This window comes from Monodelphis domestica, chromosome 1 (genome assembly GCF_027887165.1).
Source record: "Monodelphis domestica isolate mMonDom1 chromosome 1, mMonDom1.pri, whole genome shotgun sequence".
NCBI lineage: Eukaryota > Metazoa > Chordata > Mammalia > Didelphimorphia > Didelphidae > Monodelphis > Monodelphis domestica.
The window spans coordinates 405,470,844-405,495,576 of NC_077227.1; the positions used below are offsets into that span (position 1 = coordinate 405,470,844).

General features: G+C 37.0%; 1 protein-coding gene across 2 annotated transcripts in view; it reads left to right on the forward strand.

Annotated features, from left to right (window-relative positions):
* Positions 1–599: 599 nt before the first annotated feature.
* The window catches only part of CTNNBL1 (catenin beta like 1), a 230,545-nt gene continuing 206,411 nt past the window's right edge, over positions 600–24,733 (forward strand). Inside the window, exon 1 of one of the 2 annotated variants that reach the window (XM_007474361.2) lies at positions 600–809. In XM_007474361.2, coding sequence (XP_007474423.1) covers positions 780–809 — 30 coding nt within the window. In that variant the 5' untranslated portion in view covers positions 600–779. The remainder of the gene's footprint in view (positions 810–24,733) is intronic. The other variant, XM_007474362.3, reaches the window with a different exon arrangement.

Here is a 24,733-nt window from a genome sequence, read left to right on the forward strand (position 1 = left end):
GAAGGCATGAAGTGGGGAAATGGAATTTCTGTTTGGCTATCCTTCCTATTCTATATTCTAAAATCTCTTTTAGGTCTGCAGCTAATACACTATGAACATTGCTGTTCCCAGAGGCTCTTGGGTTCAGAATCCTGAGCTGCCCATGAGGGTACAAAGGGAGAGAGATGGTGGTCAAGGTGATGTTGATGGTGGTTTGACTCCCCAGGCACATTCCGCCCCCCCCATCTCTTTTCACGGTGCTCTGCTGCTTCACCTAGGCTGGCTGGTTTGTCTTGTGTGAATGTCATATTACACATAGGATACATAATACGCCGCGGGGAGAAGTGTGAAGTAAGCCTGGAGGGAGGGATAGTTGGAGCCAGATGGAGAAGCTTTAGATGCACAAACAACTCTATTTAGCATTTTGAGCCCTTCATAATTAGGCCTTCAACAGAAATATCCATTTCTTATCGAACTTGGGAAAAGCAGCCATTGTTGTCCTCCAAGAGGTGGTGAGAGCCCTAAGACTTACCCTCTGGTGAGTCTCCCTTTCCCTTCCAGGGTGGTTTCAAGCAGGTCAAAACTTAGCAACGTTGGGTTGTCGTAAAGAAGGACACACTTTCCGGCTGGGCTCCTTTTTACTGCAGTGTGGCACACCTCCTTTCCCACTCTCCGGGCGGCGGCCCGCGATGCGCGGCGGCGGCGGTGTGCTTTGCGGCAGTGTGGCCCCAGGGGCAGCGGCGGAAGAGGAGAGGCAACGTTGAGCGTTGAAGCGGCGGCGGCGGCGGGTCTAGGAGACCATGGACGTAGGCGAGCTTCTGAATTACCAGGTGAGAGGTGGCCTCAGAGAGGACTTTGGGTGAGGGGCCGGCCGGTGGGTTTTCCTCTCTCGTCACAGAGGAGGCCTCCGCGGCCTGGCCCTTCCTCGGGGGGCCTGGGACCCGGTGCCTAACGCTCTCCTTTGCCATTCCCTACCCCAAGATCTGGCGCACGAGCAAAGGGGTCCTTACCCTGAGGTTTCTGGCCCACCAGCTCCATAGGCTCTTGGAGAACTGGCTCATCTCTTGCTCAGGACCTCCCCCTGAAGAGGCCATGCTGTCAGTAATTACGGAGTAGAAAGAGCCTTGGATTTAAAGCCAGAAGATGTGAACTCAAGTTTGTACAACTTTACCACATGTTTGACCTTGGGCAATTCATTTTCCCTCCTCCCCACTCCCCAGTAAAATGTGAAGATTGGACTAGGGGTTTTCTTCCTTTTTGTCTCACCGAGTCACTCAGAGCTTTGCCATCAAACCCTTTCAGCTCTCACTTCTACCTGGATATTTTGATCTCCACAAGTCCCAGACTCATTCCCCTATCAAACTAAAATTTCTGTTGAAAGCATCACCATCCTTTCAATCGCCCAGTTTTCAGCCTTGGAGGCATCCTTGACTCTTCTCATTCCTTCAGCCCCAGTATACTGGTCAGTTGGGGAAGTCTTGTCCATTCTACTCCCATTCCTACCATCTTAGTTTCAAGTCCTCATCACCTCTGCTCTGGACAATAAGAAGCTATTTTCTACAACTGCACCCAATCTTTCATCTGTTCAATCCATCCTCCACAAAACTGCCAGTGATAATCCTAAAGCATAGTGTAGCCTTGCCATACCCTTGTCAGGAAGCTTCAGTGGTTCTCTTGGCTTTAATAAAATACAAATGACTTGTTTTGGCATTTAAAGGCCTTCATAATCAGACTTTGGATCTACTTTTCCATAGTGTTATTATACATTATTTCCCTTTATGAACCTTATGTTGTCTGGAAATTGGCCTTTTTGTGGTTTGTCATAGGACAACTCCAGTTTTCCTATGTAGGTGCTTTTGTATTGGCTATTCCCCATGTTTGGAAGGTGCTGGGGAAGATACAATATTTAGATAAGATATAGTTTTTTGTCCTCATAGAGCTCACTGACAGGAGGGAGATAAGATATAACATATAGTTGATTCTGGTATACCACATTAAATGTTAAATGAACAAACATCCAGTAATATTTGTTTTAAAGCTCCTTTCTGCTCGAATATTTCATATTTTATGTCCTAAAGTTCTTTCCAGTTATAATCTAAACATCTGTGATATAGTCTGTGATATAGTCAAGAGTGCTTTGGTAATTCAGTTCATGCTCTTAAAGAATTTTATTTTGGTCCAAGCTATATTTGAGTAGGAATTCTAAGCAATAAGGATCATTCAGTCTCATCTTCAATGAAGTTTTTTTGTGAAAGGGAAGTAAACAACTCTTCATTGTCCTTTCTACTTTTAGATAGCTCTAATACATAGGAATTTCCCCCTAATTGATATTTGAACTAAGTTGAATTGAATTTGCCACTATTTTTTTTAAACCCTTACATCTTAGAATAAATCCTGTGTATTGGTTCCAAGGTAGAATTGTGGTAAGGGCTAGGCAATGGGGGTGACTTGCCCATAGTCACATAGCTAGGAAGTGTCTGAGGCCATATTTGAACCCAGGACCTCCCATCTCTGGGTCTGGCTCTCAATCCATTGAGCTACCCAGCTGCCTCTTCCTGAATTTGCCACTATTGAACTGAATAGAATATAAAATTGAATATAGACTATATATATTTGAATACTCTAAAGAATAGAAATCTGCCACTATTATTTCCAACCATGTGAAAGCTTCCTGAAGGCAAGGAGTATTTATTGTTTCTATTGTATCACCAGTGCCTAGTACAGTGACTTGGGCATAATAGACATTGACTAAATACTTGTTCAGTATCATATCAAGTTGTCATTTACATGGTGTGGCAATATAAGGTTTGCAAAATGGTTTAGAAGCATTACCTCTTTTGATCCTCACAACAATCCTATGAGGTAGATAGATGCATTAATATCATTTTGCAGATAAGGAAACTGAAGTTTAGTGAGGTCAGGTGACTTTCCTCTTGTCACACAGTAGGTCAGTGGTATGATCTAGGCTCAGGTCTCTCCTGATACCCAGGCTAGCACTCTTTCTAAACCACCACCACCACAGTGTGTTTACTTCTGTTATTTGAGGAAAAGTATTGTTTCAGGCATTTCTGATTCTGCATGACCCTGTTTAGAATTTTATTGACAAAGATACTGGAATGCTTTGTCATTTCCTTCTCTAGCTCATTTTATAGACGAAGAAACTGAGGCAAACGACTAGTTAGTGTCTGAGGCAAGATTTGAAATCAGGTTTTCCAGACTCAGGCCTAGCACTCTATCCACAGCTCAATGTAGCTGCCCCTAGAGGACAAGTAGAATAAACTAAATTCTCCTACATTACAACTCTTTATTTTATTATTATTTTTTAAAATTTGAATTAATTTATTTAGTCAATTTAGAACATTATTCCTTGGTTACAATAATCACATTATTTCCCTCTCTCCCCTCCACCCAATCTCATTGGGTATTATTACTTGTGTCCATGATCAGAACCTATTTCCATGTTGTTGGTGTTTGTATTAGGATATTCATTTAGAGTCTATATCCCCAGCCATTTCCCCTCTACCCATGTGATCAAGCAGTTGTTTTTCTTTTGTGTTTTTACTCCCACAGTTTTTCCTCTGAATGCAGATAGTGGTTTTTCTTGTAGATTCCTCCAACTTGTTCAGGATCGTTGCATTGCCACTAATGGAGAAGTCCATTACATTCGATTGTACCACAGTGTATTGGTCTCTGTGTACAATGTTCTCCTGGTTTTGCTCCTTTCACGCTGTATCAATTCCTGGAGGTCATTCCAGTTCCCATGGAATTCCTCCACTTTATTTATTCCTTTGAACACAATAGTATTCCATCACCAACATATACCACAATTTGTTCAGCCATTCCCCAATCGAAGGGCAGCCATTACAACTCTTTAGATACTTAAAGAGAGTTGAAATCTACATATAAATTTTTATTTTTTAAATTCATTTCACATTATTAAACTTTGATAAATAAGAGGCACTGTGGTACGTACTAGGAATAGAAAAACAGTAAAAACAGTTCCTTACCACTTTGGGTTATACTATATATAAATAATCAGGTATGTATATATGTGAGAATTGAAGGTAAGAGCACTTTAGGCTAATTAACACTAGTTTCTTCATTGGGTCTTTAATTAGCTAACATGAACCCAGGGACCCTGCTCTACTTTGACTCAGGTCCACTACCCACTTTTGAACTATCTTTAGGCCAGGATGTAGCTGTTTACGCACACCATTTAGGTAAGCAGGAAGTCATCCATTACAATCCTTTCAGTGATATGGGGAACTCCATCCTGCCATTATTCCTTATGGTTCACTGGACCTCCAGGCATGTTCACCTGACCCCACCTTTATTCCTAAGGTTTTCCTGGGCTTTGCTGTCTTTCCTATTGCTGTGACCCAAGGACCATCAGGATCACCAGATAAAGTAGTGATTAGTACAGGCAAGAGAAGTAACTTTTACTTGGTATGATCAGTGAAGGCTTTGTGGAAGAGTGGCACCAGAATTTGATTCGAAGAGATAGATTTTAAACAGGCAAGAATGAGGTATCCAGATATATGTATTACGATGTGAGATCCATGACCATTTTGCAGAGTGGGAATAGGAAACCAAGTATGGAGGGTAACACTACTATGTGGGATAGAGGTGGATAGTTTGGCTGATCTTTTGGATTGGAGGACAGTACAGTTGAGATGACTTATCCATAGATGGACTGGCAAGTCTGCTCAGATGTAGATTTGGTTTCAGGACCATCCTTCTTTATGTCAGTAATTGTTTTCAGAGTACATTGCTTTTATTTGAGAAACCTTTAGAGAATTTTTATCAAAGTAGTTTGTTGCCCATTCTTTTTTCACTTATATATAAAAGGAATGGTGAAAAAGGCCCAATTTAATGATAAGAGCATGGAAATCAAGCTGAGATCTTGTTGTGGAAGTATATCTGCAGTAAGTCCACCAGCTGGATGGTTATGGGTATGCTACTTAACTCTATGCCATTGTTTCATCTTCTGTAAAATGAAGCCAATAATTATTTATCATTTGAAATGGGATTCAAAGGAAGAAGGGAAGTTAGGTGGATATGAGGGTACTCTAGGTTCATCATCTAGGGTCTTTCCTTAAGGATAGATCTGATCAAGTCACTCCCCTACTCAATAAATTCCATTGGCTCTTCCTATTGCCTCTAGGATAAAATGTATACTCCTTTGTTTAGTTTTAAAAAGGGCTGCATAAACTGTCCCCAACTTGTCTTTCCAATCATAAGTCTTAATGAATATTCCTCCCCACATCCCCCACATGAATTGCCAAATTTGTGAAGTACTTAGCACAGTGTTTGGCACATAGTTGGTACTGTATAAATGCAAGCTGTCTTGATCATGATCCATCCAACTGGCCTTCTCTCTGTTTTTCACACGATATTCCATTTTTTGTCTTCATTCATTTACTATCTGGTGGGAAGGTGCTCCTTTACCTTAGTGTCATAGTAGCCTTTTCTTCAAGATACAGATATAGGCCAAGCATTGCCTTCTACATGAAGCCTTTCCTCAGCCCATAATAGCTAGTGTCCTCTTTCCCTAGCTACTTTGTATTTAGCTAATTTGTATTTTTTGTTTATTCTGTATATACATATATATTCTTGTTCTCTCCCCCCTTCCCCTGCATAAGAATGGATGCTCTATGAGAGTAGAAATTGAATTTTAAAATTTGTGTCCCATGTGTAGCACAGAGCCTGATATAGAACAGATGCTGAAGAAATGTTTGTAGATTGATGTGAGGTCACAGTTTTTTCATGAGTGCAAGATGGCCCCAAAGAGGTCCTTGTTTTTAGTGATCCTCTCATTTAAACTGTTAGTCTTTGTATATGTTATTTTATTGGATTTGCTTGTTTTACTCTGTACCACTTCATGTACATCTTAACATGTTTCTCTGAATTTCCAAAATTCTAAATTTAAATTTTCATTTAAAGTGTAATAAATTAAATTTCTTTTTTAATGAACAAAAATTGTTTTTCTTTCCTTCTCCCCCCATTGGTGTTTGTGTGGGAACTCCCAAAACCTTTTAAACAAAAATGCAGTTAATAAAAAAAAAAAACTTCTGCATTGGCTGTGTCCAAAAATATGTCTTATTCTGTACTTCTATTGGGAGGTAGGTAGCCTGCTTTATCTTTGGCCCTTTGAAATCATAAAATGGTCATTGCATTGATTAGAATTCTTATAATTTTCAGAGTTGTTTGTTTTTATAGTGCTAATTGGTATTTTATACATTTTTTTACTGGTTCTATTTCCTTTATTGTGCATCAGTTCATACAAGTCTCAGGTTTCTCTGAAATTGTCTCTTTCATAATTTCTTATGACATAATGGTATTTATAATTTCTTATGACATAATGTTATTCCTTTATATTCACATGCTATAATTTGTTCAGCCATTCCTCAATTAATGAGCACCCAGTTTCCAGTTCTTTGCTACTAAAAAAGGAGATGTTATAAGCTATTTTTGTAACTCTAAATCTTTTTCCTCATTCTTTATCTTTGGAGGGATTAGTATTCTTAGGATGCTTTCTGAATTCCATTTCAAGGCATTTACATTATGATGAAGCCTTCCTTTTACTATAAAGGTGTAATTCTTAGAGGAATCAAGAAAGAAACACTCCAAGGTTAGTATGGTATAACAGAAAGAGTATTGGATTTGAGAGCAGAATTATTAGTTTAAAATCTTGGTTCTGATGTACTTGATTCTGATGTGTACTGGATATGTTATCTTGTGTAAGTCTCTTAAACTTCTCTCAACCTCAGTTTCCTCATCTTTATTATTAGATGCTTTTTAAAATCCCATCGAACTCTTGACATTTTATTATTCTTCTATCTCTGACTTCTATTAATATTCTGTTGCAATAACTAGAATATGTAGCTTTGGAGCAATAATTTATCATCAGGAGGTAGTGGAAAGGACTTTCAAAAGAAGACTGTTCATTGTATGGAAATCTAACTTTTTGATGCCTTCAGGCTTAGACATCTCATCAAAAATGTGCCCAGCAATTTCTTGTTTGAAGAGTTTCTGCTGCATGTGCATGTTTATGAATTCCAGGGCAATCTCATTAATATCAGCTCCATAGAAGCAGGAAAAAGTTAGAACATATTGGATGAGTGGCCATTTCTTGATGTTTGACATTTGAGGAACAGTTGTTATGTTAGTTGAGCTTGTACTGATCTCTGGTTTTAGCTGTATATATAAATTCTCAGTCTGATAATGCCATTTATTAGTATTTTAAACTGGCAAGTTCATAGGAATTCTTCAGTCTTGATATGTAGTTATTGTCTTCTTTACTCTATCTGAACTGCCTGCCTCTTTTAAAAATACTACTAGATAAGACTCTTAAAGGAGTATCAGTGGGTCATTGATAACCGTAAGGAGTGGAATATTCTAATTGAATTCTCAAGGGGTATATCTTTGGCCCTGGGTTTTTCAACCTCAGTGACTTGAAGGCAACGATGATACTTCCCAGATTTGTAACTGACCCAAAATTGGAAAATATATTTAACATATATTGTTAGACAATAGATTCAAGATTCAAAACAGTTTTATAGTTTAGAACTATGAGCCGATTCTAATAAATTTAATAGAGATAAATGTGAAGTTCTATACTTGAGTCCAAAATATATTAATATAAAATATGGTGGACAGACTAGTCATGATGGTGTAGTAGAGGGAACTTATATAGCTGTTCTTTGCCCTTCATCTACTCCACAATGATGTAGAAAATATTTCAGACTGAGTCCTTATCAGAAATCCAAGAAAAAAAATCACAGGGAGTCATTTTTTCCAGTTTAGGTCAGCATAGAGAGACAGAGATATTTCTGGATACATCAAATGGGGTCTAGCCAGGAGTGCTTGTGTGGAACATTTATTTGCAGGAACTGAATGAAGACTTACTTGTGGCTACACACCAGGTTAAGAAAAGGACCTAGATCTGGCATAGAGGAGACTTCATACTATTTAGGGAGCAGAAATAAATCACAACTGGCAGTTCTGTTACTATCCACGATTTGGTCACAGATCCAGTTCTGACTGAGGATGGGACTTGTGCCTGTGGGTGGTGGTCCAGGGCAAGGATTGATCATGGGCTCTAGATTGAGTGATGAGTAAGTACAGAAGCAAGCAGCAACTGTGAGGCTCTGACTTTGAGAACATATTGAGGTCACATACCCATTCTGAAGTCTGCAGTGGAATAACTGGGGCAGGAATCCCAGATTAAGGGGAGCCTGTAGTTATATTACTCAACCAGAGAGCTTTTCAACTGGTTGAGTTCAGCAGTAGTCTCTTAGAGCTTCAGCCAGTGACACACTCATAGTTGTGTTGCTCAGACCCAAATCCAGCAAGTTGCACAGCTCAGACTAGGAAGGTAGGTCTCACACTTTGCTCCAGATCAGACTGCTTTGGGTACTCTAAAAACTTTTGGTTCCTTGCCCAAGTTATTCCCGAGATACTAGAATAACACAATATTTAATATCCCTTCGAAAGCTGCAGAAGTCAAGAGAACACAAAATAGGATCATGTATAATTTAGCCATTCCCTTCATTCTTCCAGAAGTGCTAGGCTTATAGCTTTCTCTTCCAGAGTCATCAAAGTCTAGTGGCAAGACAAAAGTCAAGATATCACCAATTGACTTTTGACTTGCCATCTGTGACTCTGGAAGAGAGAGTGAGGCTGATGATATTCTGTAACTTTGCCTCACTTAAAGCCAATTTACACACATCAAGATGTTACCTCATGATATCACTGGTCCTCTTTGAAAACAAAGGTTGAACAACAACAAAAAGTCCGAAGTCAGTTTTATTGGAGAGATAACAAAAACAATTATGGTACAAATAAGATATATATAGGACAAATTAGAGATAGAGAGGAAGATACTGACAAAGTAGTTCTAAAATTTTTTGGTCTTTTGACTTCTTTATACTCTCAAATTATTGATGGATTCTCCCTACCCCCATCAAGAACTTTGTTTATGTGGCATAGAAATGAAAACTTAGTATTATTATAAAAATAGTTTTGATACTGCAGATCCCCGAAATGGTCCTCCAACCATACATTTTTTAAAAAATTATTTATTTTTAACAGTTTTTTTTTTCAATTTTGAGTTTTAAATTCTCTTCCTCCCACTCACTGTGAAGGCAAGTAGTGATATTGATTACATATGTGAAATCCTGCAAAGCACATTTCCATTTTAGCCATATCACAAAAAATGCAAGAAAAACAAAGTGAAAAATTATACTTTAGTTTGCACTCAGAATTCATCAGTTCTTTCTCTGGAGGTAGATAACATTTTTTCATTCTGGATTCTTTGGAATTGCCTTGAATCATATTATTGATCAGAGCAACTAAGTCTTTACTGGTTTATCACCATTTCAGTATTACTGAAATGTACAATGGTCTCCAGGCTTCACTTTATGTCAGTCTGTACAGGTCCTCTCATGGTTTTCTAAAACCATCCTTTTCATCATTTCTTACAGCATGATAACACTCTCATCACAATCATATGAAAAAATCTTGTTCAGTCATTCTACTGATAAGGGATACATACTTCTATCAAATGAAATTAGGAAAGTAAAAATGCTTCGTAACTTCGTATGTATTATTATATACTAAATTACTTGCCCATAAATTGGACTTTTCATATTCCCTAACCTAGACCCAGATATTTTAGGATTAAAATGAAAAGGAAGGATTTAGCATGCAAGTCAGAGTAGGGAGATACAATATCTATCTATCTATCTATCTATCTATCTATCTATCTATCTATCTACCTATCTATCTATCTATCTATGTGTTTATGTCTGATTAAGATAAAAAGTAAGGCATAATTGATTTTTAAATTGTTTTTTCTTTATTCATATCCTTTATGCCTATTAATATAGCTAACTGAGAAATGAAATGAATTTTTTATTTTGTGTCGTTACCTCCCTTATTAAGGATCTTTGGGCTCATATATCCTCTCTTTTTACATCTTTAACATATTTTTTTTCCTCCTGCATTTTTTTTCCATTTGAATTAGTTTATTTAGTCCATTTAGAACATTATTCTTTGGTTACAATAATCACATTACTTTCCTCCCTCCCCTTCACCCACCCATCCCGCAGCCAACGCGTAATTTCATTGGATATTACTTGTGTCCTTAATCAGAATCTATTTCCATGTTTTTGATATTTGCATTAGGATGTTCATTTAGAGTCTGCATCCCCAACCATATCCCTTTGATCCATGTGTTCAAGGAGTTGTTTTTCTTAGGTGTTTCTACTACCACAGTTTTTCCTCTGAATGTGGATAGTGGGTTTTCTCATTGATCCCTCATCTTTAAGATATTTAGTATTGCTGGCACATCAATTTTGTTTATTGATGTAGAGCATGAAATGCTTCTCCTCCCCCTACCCTACGTTTTTAAGGTTCCTTAAAGCTTTTGATCAAAAAATCTATTGTAGCTACAGGTTGTCGTGCTATATTTAAGGTCTTCTGGTTACCTCTCTGAACATTAATGCTTCCATTGGGCCAGATAATAGCTTTTCAGAATGGATGACACCTTTGGAAGCTTCAAGGTTAGCTATTTATATATAGAGAAGCTGAGGTATGAGTGTGGGGGATGAGAGGGTAATTGGCCAGCAGGAGCTCAGTTAGACCTCACTAGGAAATCAACAAAATGCAAGAGCTTAGCAATAAATGAAGAAAGTACAGATTGAACCATTCATTTTATTGTGGTTGGATGAGGAAAGAAGTCTTTCAAAGAAGTTTCTTTAAAGGTAGTAAATTAAGGTAACATTTCATTGATCTGATATCATTGGAGAATGAGAGGTACAAAATGAATGAATTTTTAACTAATGAAAACTTTAAATCTCTTTTTATCTCTTTAAATACTAAAATTTTGTTTTATGTCAGCTTTATAGAATCATAGCATGTCAGAGGCAATATATGGCAAATGCAAAGAAAGGAACCAAGAGACTTGGGTTTAAGTCCTGATTCTGAAATTTGCAGGTAGATCATGTCACCCCTTCCTCACCTGTAAAATGGGGTTAGTATTAATTTCTTCCATTTATTTCACAGAATTCTTATGAGGAAAGTGCTTTGTAATCTCTTAAGTACTATGGAAATGTATGCTATTTTGGAAGGGACATTAAAAGATAGTGTGAGAGATGGAATGACCTTACAGATTACTTGGCTTACACTCCTTATTTTGTATTTCTAGGAGGAAACTGAGAGTCAGATAAGTTAGGTGACTTGCCTTAAATCTCATAACTAGCTAAGTTAGTGTTTGGACCCAAGTTTTAGAATCTTAGACTCCAAAAACTTGTGTTTCTCTACCATACATAATACCTTTAATTCTCAAATTTATCGTACTTTTTCATTTTTCCCTCCTCAAAATGGGTATGTTTTAAGGATTTCATTGATGTATGTTCCCCCCCCCGCCTTTTTTTTTACCATTATAGTTCACAATTTCTCTATAGAATATAGAAGACCTTACATATGATCTTAGAGAATGATTATGGATGGCTGAAAAATTTGTACCTATTTGCTAAACTTGTGGGAGCCTCCCTGATTTCAGTTAGGCTGATCCCTTAGATGATGGACATACAATTGAATGTTGGAACCATACAGAAACCTTTCCAACTTGGTGTAGGGTCTTGCTAAAGCCTGTATTCTGTTAGTGGAGAGGACTCAGGATTACCTTCTCTCTGTGATGAATATATTGAGTAATACTTAGTTTTTCATGATGTTTTGAATGCCAGTTATGAGGATAAGAAATTACATATGCACACCTTTCTGCTCAGTGTTTTGTTGAAACTTGTTCTCAGCTCAGCCTTGACAAACTTCTTGAGCATAATGTCAGATGGAAGGGTGGAAAGCAGGCCTAATTTGTCATAAATAATCCACAAAATAGATTAACCCATGTGTACATAAATGAGACTATAATACCACCTTAACTTTATCTAACACTTTATCTCCGTTATAAGCATGATGAAGTGTTGCCTTCAGGATTTATTGAGGTACGTGGGACTGTTTGTTCTTATGATAAATGACCTCATATTACTACTATGCTTTTTGGATTCTTCTGTCTGCTTTTTATAGTTTTTCTCTAATAATATTTTATAATACTTCTTTGTGTATCTGAGCAACATTCTTTTTCTCTTCTCATTTTATAACTTGATGGCTAGAATTCTTTAAAATAAGAATGAAAAACTCTTTGTGAAGGGACTCGCCTATGAGCCAAGTACATCAAGTTCAGAATGTAAATTTTGCTTTCTTCCCAGTTCTCAGTGGTGACCTGAATAATTTGTTATCAGATAAGTGATGTCTAAGTAGATGAGGTATTACCATATTTGAATAGTATTATTTTGGTCACTTTAGATGACTTTGAAATATAAAAATTTATTTGGCTAGCATGGTACTAATACTCATAACTAATACTAGTAACATGATACTGTCTGATGGGCCATTAACATAGGCTTTCCTTCCTTTAGTATATTTTTACCAGGAAGGATAGAATAGCTAGGTTAGGTGGCACAGTAGATAGAATACTGTGCATGTAGTCAGGAAGACCAGAGATAAAATTCAGAGTTAAACACTTTCTATCTGTGTAACTCTGGACAAGTCACTTAACCCCATTTGCCTGTTTCCTCATTGGTAAAATGAAATAGAGAAGAAAATGGCAAACTACTATAGCATCTTTGTCAAGAAAACCCCAAATAGGGTCACAAAGAGTTAGACACAACTGAACAACAAAAACTAGGGAGGATAAAGGAATTTCAGGGCTTCTTCATGTTTAGAATAGTACCACTGGAGGGAGCAGAGTTTTTCTGGCTTATTTAGTTTGTAACACAAAGCAGGAGACTACCTCCAACCCAGTGCCCTCTAAATTCAGAGCTTCTAAAGGAATGTAGCACTTCAGTAAAGAGGTATTTTCCCCTGACATCTCTGGAGTCATCCTATAGGGGAGATTTCTTAGAATCACCTAGGAAGAGAGGTCCTCATCTCTTACCCAGAAGTTTGCCAAAGCAGTTTCATGTTTCTAATCTTTTCTCCCTTTCCAATCACCTGTGCTTTTCTGGTCCTTTGCCAAATGCTGGCTAAGAACCATGGTGTACCGTTACTTCATAACCAGTATATATGTGCCACTATAGTAGGTACCCTCACAGCCCACTCCTCTTTTTTGACCTTTTAGCCAGTTCCAATTGTTGAGGTTAGTAAATTTAGAACATCCAGTTTAACCTGACAAATTAGAACTACCAAGAATTGTGATATGGAAAGTCAGATTAACTGCTGTTACTTGCTACCTGAAGTATGAATTGTATCAGGCTGCTTAATGTAGTTCCCTGGAAAGAAATAGTGAATCTATAATGGTGGTTATAAGTAGTATACATGACTCCTGAGTTAATCCTATGAAGATATATATGAATGATAGATAATCATTTGCAGGATTTTTTCCTGCCAATTTTTTTTCTTCAAAGGGATAGCTGTATTCCATTGACCAAAGGCCTGACTAACATAGTATATATTTATATATTTATGTGTGTGTATATATATATAAATAATATGAAGACATATTTGCAGGTATTAAAAGTTTGGAGGGGGCAGCTGGGTAGCTCAGTGAATTGAGAGCCAGCCCTAGAGACGGGAGGTCCTAGGTTCAAATCTGGCCTCAGACACTTCCCAGCTGTGTGACCCTGGGCAAGTCACTTGACCCCCATTGCCTAGCCCTTACCACTCTTCTGCCTTGGAGCCAATACACAGTATTGACTCCAAGACGGAAGGTAAGGGTTTAAAAAAAAAAAAGTTTGGAGCCAAAATTTACATAGAATTAAAATGGTAAAAGAAACCAGATCCAGATAAATGGTACAAAATCACTTTAATTCCCAGACCTTTGGTACACAGAACAAATTCTATAGTAGGACTCTTTATTTTGATTCTTGAAGATAGTGATATTCTTGATCTATTGTGAAGATATTTAGCATGTATGTGGAGAGGGAAAAAGAGACAGAGGAGTGAGACCTGTTTATCTGTTAACTCTGCCTGTATTTTGTTATTATTATAAGTCATTAAAAGTCAAGTTTCTAATGCAAAGTATTATTTGAATTCTCATTTTGTTGAATAATGATTTGCACACTTGCATGTGACATAAAATATGATCAGTTATTTTAATTATGGAAGTTTAATTTATAGTCCTATTTTCAAAGAAAGATTTACACAAATTATTGGGGATAGTCTTCAAACTATTTCTAAAGTCAGAATACCTCAAGTTTAAGACTATATATATATATATATAAGCAGCACATTCTTTTGAGAGGAATATTGCTAACTCTTGAAAAATTCGCTTTTCTCTGGACCTCAGTTTCTTTATCTGTAGAGTTTATGGGGTTGACCTAAATGATCTTGAAGGTCATGCCCAGCTATAAATCCTTTGATGGTATGGTGATAGTAACAATCTTAAGTACTTGGTAAATTATTACTACTATTCCTCTCACTTTTGAATAGTCACTTGACTGCTCAAAAGCCTTTGCTTATTGATCATAGAATCATAGGATTTAAAACTGAAAGGGACCTAAGGGCTGATCTAGTCCAGCCCCCTCTTTTTATAGATGAGGAAACTCAGATTCTGAGGACTTGTGTTCCTAGGATCACACAGATAATGAGAAGTAGAATCTGTATCTAATCAAGCTTTCTGATTTCAAATCCAGCTCTCATGGTGCTTTTCTGAATTAAATTGTAACCCCTCAGTTTAGGATTCCAGACCTTTCCTGATATAACTTCTGTTGTTCTTGATAGTTTTCCTTTTTTTTTCTTCCAAATACTTTAAAAATTCATATCCTTTCCTCTAACTAAACAGTGATAATCGCTGTTCTTCAAACTCTTTAGTTTCCCAGTTCTGTGTTTTGGCTTATTCTTTTTCCTTTGCCTATTCTGTTCTTCTTAATAATCAATCCTCCAAGGAGGTGGAGTTTGAAATAATCTTTCAAGACTTTATCTCCCATTGATGATTCATCTTCTTTGGAATTTAACTGATACTGTTTAGCCTTTACTAAGGCCCTTGTAGTCTGCTTTATATTAAGATTATTTCTATACTTTTATTTTTTCTTCCTTTTTCATCTGTCTTCTGCAAAATTGGAAGCTCTTGAAAGTAAGTATTATATCTTATCTTTGTAATTTTCTTTGTTTGCTGAACACCTGGCCTTAGCCTTAGTGGGTACTCAAATATTAATTGAATTGATTTGGATTTGGACCATGGTTATAGCTCTTATATAGATTCCATTATAGTAATCTATCTGAAACTTTTGGGTCATTGCAAAAATAACAGAATTCATCATAATCTGTGGTGCTGAAAAGCCTCATGGCTGAAGCCTGTGCTCTACCAGAGATAATTACTTTCCCACCTAGGTTGTTTTCAAAATCTCCCAGTTCTAAACATTTAATCTGTTTTTTGGCTTAATCAAGAAGCAGAGCTTCCTTAGTGCCAGAGTTGGCATAGGAAATGTGGGCATGGTGCCTCTCATTCTGTACCCTGGGCCTTGGAGAATGGAGAAAGCAACCCCTAGTGGCATAGGGAACAATGCAGCTGACCCCAGCACCTGGCAGTCTGTAAGGAGCTATGGAATCTGTAAACTTTCTGCACTACTGCCTAACAGTTGCAGATGGTCTGAACCGATGATTAAATATTGCTGCTGTTTTGCCCAGAACTGCTGTGGCCATACCCTCAGTGTCTGGTTTTACATTCCAGTGGGTAATTAAAGGGGCAGAGCCAACTCCTGTTACTTCCAGGACATCTCTTTCACTTGGCTTAGGAATGATTTTAGTTTTTGCCAATTGCAAATTCTACTGCAATGAGCAAGGGCTATGAATGACCACTTTTTGTTTTGAAAAGTTAAAAGCTGACTTAAAAAGAACAGTCCCTAATGAAAATGAATAATTGATATAGGTTGCTCTCTCAGGTTGGTGTTCTGTCTTCAGACTTGTCAAGGACATTTGGCAATGGATTTTTCTCTGTAGTTAGCACATGGCACTCTGAATGGACAGAGATAACATAAATTAGAGAATGTTACAATCATATCTGCTGAAGGATAGATTTCCTTTAGTCTAGGGATGACATATGTGGCTATCACTTTAATACTTGGTGGATCTCTTACAGGTAATGAGAGGGATTTTCAGAAAATAAGAATAATTCCTAAAGAATTACCTGAACTGTGTGTGTGTGTGTGTGTGTGTGTGTGTGTGTGTGTGTGTGTGTGTGTGTGTGTTTAAAGAGCCTCAGGCTATTAAGAAACCTGCTGGTAGTAAATGCCATGAAAATGATACCACATTAATTCTTCAATGTCATACCTCAGTTCCTTATACCTTAGCTAATATAATGACCTGAAGAAGCAGAAAATTCTGATTATTTTTGGCAACAAAGTTGTTGTCTACTCCAACAAAACCTGCAAAGGCACAGACACTCAAGAGAGTGAGTCATGTCAGTTTCCTACCTGACATGATTTGTGACAGTAGCCATATGGAAACCTGATAATGATGATTGCAATTCATCCTTGTAGACCCTATCTAATGATTAGAAGATTAAACGTTTTGTTTAAATTAGCAATGTTTTCCTCCCTCTTCTGAGTGTTAAACTACTATCAGTGCAGGATAGAATTTTCTTAACACTCCTTTATTGGACTCCCACTCTATGGTTGTGATTGTCAGCATGAGGTTAAGAAAGTCTCATTTTAATTAAAAAAGCAATTTTTAGCAATAGTTGAGATTATGTGTGTGTCAGAAGAGGCACTTCTGACCATGTGAACTCTGATTATGGAGCCTTAGTATAGCTTTCTTCTGGAGCATGACAATGAACCTAATAGGAAAATATTGTGATGTGTACATCTAGGCAAGAGACATTGCCAGTGCATTAATAACAAATTTTTAGACCTGTCCTTCAGTTGGTGGACTTTGCTTGTGTGTGGGTAGAAGGGGTTACAGAGATATGATCGTAGGTTACTTATGTGAAATCAAGGAGGAGGGAAATAATCTATAGTGTTTGTGATATATTACATATGTCTTATTCCTGATCAAAATACTACATTTAACTATTATTTAAATTATGATGCATTTATTTCAATTGAATTGAAATATTTCTTCCCTCAGAATAAAACCAATTAGGAGATGCTAGGCTAACTTCTAAAGGAAATAGCCTACCTTTTGTGCAGCAAGTTAAATGAATGTTTCAAATGAAAATCTAGGATTTGGGTTGATATTATGTTGTGTCTTTAAATCCCTGTTTACTCCTCTCCCCACCCCACCTCCATCTTATTCCCTTAGCAGTAGTTGCTTTGTTACAACAGAATCCCAGGCTGATGGGCTCAGGGGAGACTTAATTACCTTGGACTCCCTTAGGGGAGCCAGGTTGTTACTTGCTAGAATTTTAGAGCAGAAAGGACTCTAAAGATCATCTGACTCAAACTCCAGAAAGAGAAAGTGACTTGTCCTAGATCATACAGCAAGTAAATGACAGAACTGGGACCAGAACTTGTCCACTACCCCACACTGTTTCCATTGCTGACTAGACCCGATTTCTTTCTTTCTTTTTTTTAATTTGAAAAACTTTATTTAATTAATTAATTTAGAGTATTTTTCCATGGTTAAATGATTCATGGTCTTTCCCTCCCTTCTTCTCACCCCATCTCCTGTAGCCAAAGAACGACTCCACTGGGTTTTATATGTGTCATTGATCAAGATCTATTTGCACTAGGGTGATCGTTTAGAGTCTACATCCCCAGTCATATCCCCTTCGACCTATGTGATCAAGCAGTTGTTTTTCTTCTGTGGTTCTACTCCTGTAGAACTGTAGAAAGAACTACAGTTCTTTCTCTGGATGTGGATAGCACACTTTCTCATAAGTCCCTCAGAATTGTCCTGGATCATTGCATTGCTGCTAGTAGAGAAGTCCATTATGTTCAATTGTGCCACAGTATATCAATCTCTGTGTACAATATTCTCCTGGTTTTGCTTCTTTTACTCTGCATCAATTCCTGGAGGTCGTTCCAGTTCACATGGAATTCCTCCAGTTCATTATTCCTTTGAGCACAATAGTATTCCATCACCAACATATGTCACAATTTGTTCAGCCATTCTTCAATCAAAGGGCATCCCCTCATTTTCCAATTTTTTGTCACTGCAAAGAGGGCAGCTATAAATATTTTTGTACAAGTCTTTTTCTTTATTATCTCTTTGGGGTATAAACCCAGCCATGGTATGGCTGGATCAAAGTGCAGACAGTCTTTTAAAGCCCTTTGGGCATAGTTCCAAATTGCCATCCAGAATGGTTGGATCAATTCACAAGCAATGCATTAATTAGACCTGATTTCTTAAATTGATCTTAATCCAAATCCTGATTCCAATGCCACCTCCTCTAGTTATTATGGCCTACTGATTTTGTTTTCAAATATTACAAATAGTATTGCTTTGAGTATTTGTGTAAATGGCTTTTTTTAGAGTAACCAATAATGGAGTTGAAAATCTTGAGGATCTGGTCTCAGGCATTTCCTTTCTAACTGTGTGACCCTAGGCAGTCACTTAACCAAATTTACCTAGCCACTTGTCCTTCAGTCATAAGAGTTGTTATTAAGACAGAAAATAAGGGTTTAAAAAAAGAAAAGAACAGAAAGAAACTCAAGGAAATCACTGTGTCAAAGGATAGCAAGATTTTTATAAATTTTGTTGTATCATTCCAGAAATTTTTGCTCTGCACATTTATAGCCCATTTCTTTTAGGAATTTGAAGCTAACTAAGTCTCACTTGGGTTTTCTTAACTCACTTCCATCCTTGTGTTTTCTGACAACCCTTCATATTGGCATGTTTGGTCAGGTTTCATTGTTTTGTTTGGAGGTTATTTGTGCTTCTCTGTAGTCTCTGATTATGAGAAGTAAGGCTAACTTCCAAAGGAATTATCTTTCCTTTTATGTAACAAGTCAAATGAATGTTTCAGATGAAGGATTTAGGCTGATACTATATTGTGAATGAGAGGACAGTCATTTTCTTTTTCTGGAATCAAATGAGGAGATTGGGTCAGATGATCTTTAAAATCTTTAAAATTCCATGAAATGCCTGGTGAATTGATCCCAAAGATGAAACAATAACCAACAATGTAACACACAGAAGGGAGTTTTATTAACCAAACTGCAGTTTGGAGCTCAGCACTTAAAATGGCTGGCCCCGAGTCTGGGGCTTGCAGGCTTTTTATACACTTTTGGGGTAGAGGTAATGCAGAGGAATTCCTGGGGTGGGGGGGGAGTGAACAGGAACTCCTGGGGCTGGGGTCCTTATCAGTTCAGAAGGGGGTGGGACTCCTGGGGTTAGGGGTCAGGGAGGGGAAAGAAGGGGTTTGGGAGCTGGTTCTTCATCCATAACCCTGACAACCTTGAATTTTCCATGTCTGTTTTCATTGCCAGTTTGGTGGATGAGTAAGGTAATAACCTCAGATATGTTTTAATGGACATTTCTCTGCTTAATGAATTCTAGCAGGTGGTTCTCTTTTTAATAGCACTTTGCCTAGGCAAGGGATTATTCTTTTTTTTTGAAGCCTTTGGATTCAGAATAATGTTTTTAAATGTATAAATTAAAATAAATTAAATTAAAATACATAGAATCACAAAAGAAATCAATTATATATAGATAACCATCAAAATATTAAAAACAAAAAAGTTTATAATTCTTGGCTTAAAAACCTGGTCTAAGGGGGCAGCTGGGTGGCTCAGTGGATTGAGAATCAGGCCTAGACATGGGAGGTCCTAGGTTCAAATATGACCTCAGACACTTCCCAACTGTGTGACCCTGGACAAGTCACTTGACCCCCATTGCCTAACCCTTACCACTCTTCTGCCTTGGAGCCAATACACAGCATTGATTCCAAGATGGAAGGTAAGGGTTAAAAAAAAACAAACCAACAACAACAACAAAAAAAACTGGTCTAGACTTTTCTTTACCTCTAGTGCAAGGTCCCTTCCACTTCCAAATCCTATGATCCTATAAGTGATATGATTAATACCTTTTATTGTATTCACATACATGGTAGAGCACCTTATCTCCATTATACTGTAACTCAACTCCTTGGAGGCAGAGAGTATTTTTTTTTAAACCCTAACCTTCCTTCTTGGAGTCACTACTGTGTATTGCCCAGAGTCTATTTAAAAAAAAAAAAAACCCAAACACTTTGTTTTACCAGTGTCAAGCATATGGCTCCAAACAGGCAAGTAGTTCCTTAATAAATGTTTGTTGAAATGAATTAAACTGAGAAGCTACTGGGCCTGGATGGGACCTTCAGGTCATTAGTTCATTCCCCTGCATTAGTGCAAGATAATTTAGGAACTATTGGTAACTATTCATCTATCCTTGTCCCAAGACTATTTTTTTACTGAAATTGATTTATCTTTTTTTTTTAAATCCTTACCTTCTGTCTTAGAACCAATACTGTGTATTGGTTTTAAAGCAAAAGACCAGTAAGAGCTAGGCAATGGGGGTTAAGTGACTTGCTCAGGGTCACTGAGGCTAGATTTGAACCTAGGACCTCCTGTCTCTGGGTCTGGCTCTCAATCTACTGAGCCACCCAGCTGTCCCCTGAAACTGATTTATCTTAAAACAAGTTTAGTCCCCTTTCACTATTTCTACTTCACCAGACTGATAAAAAAAAAAAGCAGGCAACACAGAACCATCAACTCAATTTTTGTTCCTGTTTATTCTTGAATATTTCATTTTTATTCATTTGGCATGTCCGGATCCATTTGTTTATGTTTTAATATTGAAGTGGTAAACTCCTCATGCCTTTTAAAAATGTTTTATAAATTAACTGGGACATGAATTCTAAATCTTCCTAATGGGTTCTGTGATCTTTAAGGAACATCCAGGATATACTTAGGGCTGTGGCAAAGCCTTGGTACCAGGCAGGGCAAGGGCAGGATGGTATTAGGGCCCTTTTCTTAAGGAATTGAATGGAGATTGGACTTCTGATTTTCCTTATTTATGCTACCTGCTCTTCTAACCTGCCACTCAAAAGCAGAGGCAGTGAATTCTTTTGTGCAGAATGCTTTCAGTGTGTCTTGTGCATATTTACTAGGACTCTCAAATTCCTAAGCAATTTCAGCCTGAGATAGCTGTTGCAGTAGGATTCATGTCAGGCTGCTTTAACACAGGTGTTATAAATAAGATTAAGAGGTTGTTGAAAAGATATCCTGGAGCTCTGGGGCTGCTTTCTCAAGTCATTCTAAATTGACAGCTAATGGGTAGTTTGCCTTGATGACTCTTTCTAGTTGGTTGAAACTGACTTGAGATTCATCCACAGAGGAAACTGTTGCTTATGAAGTTTCACTTTTCATTCCTTTAACAGATAATGTCTGAGTCTTTTAGTAACAAGATTTTATTTCCTTTGTATCACAACATTTGCCTCTACTAGTGTTGGGCTATGCACCATTTTATAGGTTCACAGATTATTAGAACTGGAGGAGACTATCCAGATAAAGTCTTCATCTTACAGTTGAGGAAACTGTGACCCAAGTGTAAAGTGACTTATCCAGGTGATACAATAAGAAGCAGGTTTTAGTGTTTTTATTTTTTAAATTCTGTACCTAAAATTTTTCCCCCTCTTTCTACTCTTAAAATCTTGGGACAAGAATTTTTTTCATCTGTTTAATTTAGGGAGACATTTATAGACTGTAAACCATGTCAAACAGTAGAAATAGCCTTGAATTTGGAATCAGACCCTGAGTTCAAATCTTGCCTTTGTTGTTCTTAGTGCCTCTGTGATCTTGAATATGTAATCACTCTGAGCCTCAGTTTCTCATCTGTAAAATGAGGAGATTTTGAGATGGCTTCTAAGCTCTTCAGCTCTAAGCCTATTGTACTGGGACTTGAAAGTTATTTACACAGGCAGTTTCTTTGTTCTCTGTTAATGCCAGTTGTCATGCTGTTTTAAGGGCCTTGCCAAGCCTTTTCCTTGTGACATCAGGATATTACACAGCCCTTTCTAAGGTCACAATTGGCATTGGAACAATATTTTTCCAGGACTGTAGTTTGGCATTTTTACTTCACATCTAAGCATGACCACATTGTCTTCCTACTATCAGTAAATGTCATGACACCTAATGATTCACATTTAGGTGATGAAACTGAGTCACCTTAAGAGTTCCTTTCTTTAATGTGTGAAAATACTTTAAAAGGTGTAGCATTTGATACCTGCTCTATAAAATGAGTTGGAGAAAGTGAATTCTTCAAAGCACCTCCCTCAACTATTTTTCAGTTTTGTTCAAAGAACATTCTCATAATTGTGCTTGCTGATGCATTACACTGATGCTCTAGTAAAAAGTATTTGCGAACTCTTGGGCTGTGGAAGTGAAAAACCATTAGTCCAGAATCACTTCAAAATCACTTTATAGTTTCTTCCTGAGAAAGAATTGTAATTGTGACTGAATTGACTTTGTAGGTGGACAAGAAACATCTGCCTGGTAGTATCAGAGAATCTGTTTTGTTGATATTCTGAGTTGTATCTGCTGTCAGAGTTCCTTGGGGGATGGGAGATGTTCGTATTATGATTTTTTTGATCATAGTGTTTCTGATGCTGAATTTTCAAATTTGAGAGTGAAGCACTGGGTTAAGGATTTTTGTTTTTCTGACTGATAGAATTTGCATAAATTATAGAACCTTTGAATTGGGGAAAGTGACATTTGACTTGAGTTGACATGCAGTCATCTCTTTATTGTTATTGATAAAATACTAGACACTTATTTAGCTTAGCAAAATGTTGGTAAATTAGCTTGCATATATTGGAAATAAAATTAATGCAATCATTCTTACTTTTCAAATGCCAAAGAATTTTTTGTAGTATTTGAAAATATTATTTAAAAATGATGCTCAGTTAAATTTTCATATAATCAGTCCTTGGAAAAAAGAGCTGTTGCATCAAAATGTGAACTGCTTTTTATGTATTATTACATTTGATTAAAAAAAACTTTTACTTTCCATCTTATAATCAATACTCCATATTGGTTTTTAGGTTGAAAAATGATAAAGGCTATGTTTGAAGGTTAGACTTGCCTAAGGTCCCATAACTATGAAGTATCTGAGACTAGATTTGCACTCAGGATCTCCTTTCTCTAGGCCTGACTCTTAATCCACTGAGCCATACCAACCTTTGCAAATCAGTAGTATAATTATAATAATCCCCATTTTACAGATGTGGAAATTATGCCTTATGGAAGAATATGGATCCTGAGGATCTGAGTTTGAATAACAGTCCTGCCATATATTCTTCATAGATCAAAAAATTTATTACTGAGTTTTTAGGCACAAGCCTGCCAGGGATGAATTTACTAATTAAATTATTTTAATTCTAATTGTAAGAATCTTTGTTTTGAGAAACAAGAAAACATTCAAAGGGACAGAAATCTCTATGACATACATCTTTTTAAAGTCACAGTTGATATAGCCTCTCCCAACAAAACAAAATCTCACAGTAAGACAAAACAGAGTTTATCAAGTTCAGTGAGTCCAGTTACAGCTTTGTTTCATCCACCATGACATTTAACCACTTTAAGTTATCGGAATATTCTGGAATATTCTTAAACTAATCAATTAGATCTAGGGTAGAGATAGATGATAATTTTTATTAAAGTGTTTTCTCTCTCTCTAAAGTCTGCTTACTAATGCCCTAACCTAATCTAGGAGTTAAGAGAGCTGTAAGTAAGCTTTTATTCAGGTTTCTCTCAGAAAGCAGTTAGACCTTTGGTAAGGGGAAAGAAAAATTTTAGGATATTTGTTTTTTTCTTCCTTGAAGTCTTCTTCCTTTTGAAGTATGACTAGGTACTAATAAGGTTTTCTTCATTCAGGTAGGTCTAGAAAGGACTTTAGCCTGGGCTACTGAAAATATGATTTTTTAATGTTTCTCAAAAAAGGGCAGAAGTTAAGAGTGCCATGCCACGTGTATGACTTGCACAAGCCTTTACCTATCCTCTCTAGGCTCCAGTTTCCTTGTTCGTAAAATTATGACTTGGACTAGGTAATCTTCAAGGCCTCTCCCATTTTGCACATGTTCACATTAAAAATCTGATCTGAGACTTAAACCCAGGTCTTTTGACTCTGAGTGATCTTTTTATCATACCAAGTTGCCTCTGTGTGTGTGTGTATATGTATGTGTGCACATGTATATGCATGTATGTATGTGAGGGGGTATGTGGGTATATATATGTATTTGTGTGTATTTGTGCCCATGCATGTGGGTTAGGCCTTAGTTAGACAAGGATATCCACTGCATTTACTCTAAGTAGGGAAACTTAAACCATTAATGAATTTTATGAGTATTTGCAAAAGGCAAAGTTCTGAATTTCATTTAATCTCTAATGCTGAAATTTATGAAGGACCTTTCTCTGCCACATCATCTCTTGATCTCTACATTGGTTCTGAAGAAAGGCATTTTTTTGAGTCCTTGATAGGTTTTTGACTAACCTCAGAAAAAACCTTTGAAAAAAGTAATTAAAGGATTTCTTGCCTACCTTGTTAAAAATGAAATAATTCCTTGCTGGAGGCAATAATCCACTAGCTAGACTATCTTCTCTGAGTTATATATATATATATATATATATATATATATATATATATATATATATATATATATATATATATATGTGATGAAAAAATTTGGTAGTGTGCCTGCTGATTGCTGGATGCAGCAATCTTACTTAAGATATTCAGAGGAAACATGGAGTAAAAACCCAGAAGAAAAACAACT